This window comes from Echinops telfairi, unplaced genomic scaffold (assembly GCF_000313985.2).
Source record: "Echinops telfairi isolate 266 unplaced genomic scaffold, ASM31398v2 ScPeMD7_5;HRSCAF=22, whole genome shotgun sequence".
Classification (NCBI taxonomy): Eukaryota; Metazoa; Chordata; class Mammalia; order Afrosoricida; family Tenrecidae; genus Echinops; species Echinops telfairi.
Window position 1 is genome coordinate 43,631,303 of NW_022103901.1, and position 3,802 is coordinate 43,635,104.

Sequence of the window (3,802 nt, forward strand, 5' to 3'; positions counted from 1 at the left end):
ACTACGAGAGAATAAATGTGTTTGTTAAAGCCACCACTTGTGGTATTTCTATTACAGCAGCACTAGAGAACTACAAAGGAGCCCTGGCGGGGTCATGCTAACTGCAAGGTCAACAATTAAAGACTACCAGCCCTTTCTCTAGAGTAAAAAGTTATAGTCTTGGAAACTCACAGGGCCAGTTCTACCCCGACCTATAGGGCCATTATGAATTGGAATCAATCAACTCAATGGCAGTGAGTTTGTTTTGTGGGGAGAGAACTGCAACAAGCATTGGTTTCCTTAACCACTAATTCTATAATAATAAAATTAATAATAGGATATAAAATAATATAAAATATAACAATAAATTGGAGGTGTGAACGCTTCAATTGAGAACAGCAGTTCCAGTATCTAAAATGAGTTTCAAAATACAGTTTATCAACCTCTACATTTGAGTAAGTTTTGCTGCTGCCTAAAGAATTAAAATGTAAAATCAAACAGCAATAATCAAGACTACTACTGCTGATATACCAGTCTTGGTCAACAGTCTGAAGTAAAACCTACACCATCAAGGCATTTCCAGGGCAAGAGAATAATTTTTTCTTCTAGTGAAAACTTTGAACTGCCCCAGGAATTCAATAAAAACTAGATGTAAAACCCAAGGATCATAATTAGCCCAGGAGGGATTCCTTTTGAAAGAGCCAGAGTTTTGTAAAATCTATAAAATGAAGAAGTAAAAGTAGGTATATATACCACAGGGTGTGAACGGTTTGTTTCTAAGAACTTAAAAGTTAACATTTGTTCTAAAGTTGTTTGTGGCAATGATTACACAACTCTTTTTAATATATTTAAACCACTGAATTGTGAGGTGTATGAATTATATGTCACCAAAACTGTTAAAATTCTTTTAAAAATTAAGCTTTACCCTAGAACTAAGAAGACTATTATATATGACAAAACAGGCAATGGCGACTCCTTAAAAATATGACACGTGCTTTGAGCATGATGATGGCAACAAATGTGCACATGTGGGTGCACAGATGGATTGTGAGAAGAGTTGTACGAGCCCCAATAAAATTATTTTAAAAAGACACATGCATAGACTTGACCAATGCACAACTCTTTTTAATATATTTAAACTACTGAATTGTACGCTATGTGAATTATATGCTAATAAAACTGTTAATTTAAATTTTAAGAAGACTTCACCAAAAGAGTAAAATGGTAGATAATATGGAATGATACCTGTATTAGCTCCCAATACAATGGTTTTGAGAAAGAAAAAGAAAAAAAAAGATCAATAATGCAATTAAAAAGTGGGTAGAGAGGATAGTTTACCAAAAAATACATTCAGCCAGCCAACAAACATGAAGAATTGTTCACAATAATAAGTCATCTGAGAGATACAAAGCAAAATGATGACATACAACCTCACCCCAGCATTGAAAGCAAAGTTCAAAAACCAGAAAATAACAAATGCTAATGGGGTGCATAGAGATTGGAACCCTCATACACTGCTGTAAAAGAGTAAGCCCACCGTGCAAAGTGGCATAGCACTTTCACAAACAACTGAGAATAGAAATGCCGTAAAGCCCCATAATCTCACTAGCTGGTATAAGCCCTAAGAAATAAAGAGCACAGTATGAACAGATACATGTCCAGCTACACTCATCGCAGCACTATTTACAAAAGCAAGAACATGGATACAACCTAAATCCCCTAGTGGAAAATGGATGAACTTTCAGTACAAACACACAATGGAACATTAAAGAATGATGGTGAACCTATGAACATCACATGACATGAACGGAACTGGAGAACATTATGCTGAGTGAAATTAGTCGATCACAAAAGAACAAATACTGTATGAAGTCAATGTTACAAAAAAAAAATCAAGGAATGGTTTTCAACTAAAAGAAACCTTGATGGCTATCAGGAGTAGGAGCGGAAGGGAAAGAAGAAGCCATAACTGGAGAGTAAACAGGTGTTAATTTAGGTGACGGGAAAGACAATATGTCATAAGACAGCTGGGCAAAAAAAGATAGGAACAGGGCAAGATTTTGGATATAAAAATGATGACCTGCTCTGTAAGACCTCACCTAATTCATCTTTGATCCAAAAGCAAAAAGGAAAATTTTGCAACTTACTTTAAGAGTTGATACCCTTAAGCCATCCCGGAGTTGCAAATAAAAGCATGAAGAGATGCTGACAATGACATCCAAGTTGAGGGGAAAAAGAAAGAGAAGAACAAATACTGGAGAGGCTGTGGAGACTGGAACCCTCACACATTGCTGATGGGACTATCTATATGTACCATCACTATGGAAAGTGATACGGCATTGCCTCTAACCAGGAACAGAAATTCCATTTTATCCAGCAAAACCCAAGAATTAAGAGTAAGTAAACAAGACATATGCATGCCCATGTTCATCGAAGTACTGTTCACGACAACAAGAAAATGAAAACAATCTAAACACCCCTCAGGTGAAGTAAGGCTAAGGGAACTTTGGGACGTACACACAGTGGAATAGTGTGCCTGGCTCAAAAGGAGGAAGAAATCATGAAGCACCTCATGGTATCAATGAAGCTGGAAGACATTATGCTAAGTAAAATTAGCCAATCACCAAAAGACAAATATTATGTGAGACCACTGTTATAAAAAAAAAACACAACAGGACAGACTTTCATACCATACCAAAGACAACATACTTTTTATTTTTTAAACCAGGGGAAGGAGGGCAAAGGAGAAGCAGCAATTGACTAGATGGCTGACTGCCATTACTTTGAAGTAGTAGACAGGAGTCCACAAGAGGTAAGTGAGAAATGAAAAAATAGGGGAAGGGTTGAATACGAAATTGATTATCTGAAAAATCTAATTTAAAATTTAAAATTTGTTTTTTTAAAGTTGGTGCTACCAAACATCTTCACCCATACATAAAGGACTGCTATCATTCATCTGCAAGATCCTAGCCCACAAGCTTTCACCGAACGCTAACCAGCACCAACACCATCATCTCTATTGGCAACCCTGAGTGATACGTCACACATACACTGCACTCCGCTACCCTTGGAAAATGTGTACGACGGCACGTTGACACTCATGCAACCTGCCCAAGGATATGAACTGGGTTGGGGTAGGTCTTGCCAGCAGGTATGAGAAGGTGGGGACAGGAGGAGGAGCGGTGGCTATACAAAGCAAGGCGCTGGTGCTGAGCTTGAAGCGAGGGATACCTGAGAACTCCCCATCGATGGCGAAGAAGTCAGCCTCCTCTATGGCCTGGTACACTGTGTGAAGATTACTCTTAAAATCTGCGGAAAAACCGATAGGAAGTTGAAAACTTGGGCCTGATTTCCTTCCTGCCCGCTGCTTCTTCCAGGGAGACCGGACGAAGGCGGGGGTTTCTGGGCGCAAGGGCTGAAGGAGGGCAAGCCTCAAAGGGTGCACGGGATGAAGGAACAACCCCAAGGGGCACACCGGCCAGTGAGGGCAAGGACCCTGCGCGGTGGGTGCACAAGCCTGAGGGGCAGAAACCCAGAGGATGCACGGAACAGAAAGGAGCCAAAGGCCCTGAGAGTGCGCGTGCCGACGGATGAAAAGCTGAGACGTTAGACTGCCTCTGCCCTAGGCCCCGGCGACCAGGCTGGTGTCCGCGGGGCCTGGGCCTGGCAGGGGGCCGGGGGACGTGGGGGCGCGCACGTGGAGACACGCACTACTCCTGACTATCTCCATTGCGCTGAAGGGCCGGAACGCGGCCCGCTAGATCGTTCCACGGGCAGAACTCGGCAGCCACGGCGGCGGCAGCACCCGGGCGGCGGCGGCGGC

The 3,802-nt window shown here is 41.7% G+C and overlaps 1 protein-coding gene across 1 annotated transcript in view; it reads right to left on the reverse strand.

Moving 5' to 3' along the window:
• Window positions 1-3,783, reverse strand: part of PARN (poly(A)-specific ribonuclease) — a 149,933-nt gene extending 146,150 nt beyond the window's left edge. Inside the window, exons 1-2 of the mRNA XM_045284296.1 lie at window positions 3,691-3,783; window positions 3,211-3,288 (exon numbers count right to left, since the gene is read on the reverse strand). Of these exons, the coding sequence (XP_045140231.1) occupies window positions 3,211-3,288; window positions 3,691-3,709 (97 nt within the window). The 5' untranslated portion in view covers window positions 3,710-3,783. The remainder of the gene's footprint in view (window positions 1-3,210; window positions 3,289-3,690) is intronic.
• Between the last annotated feature and the right edge of the window lie 19 nt (window positions 3,784-3,802).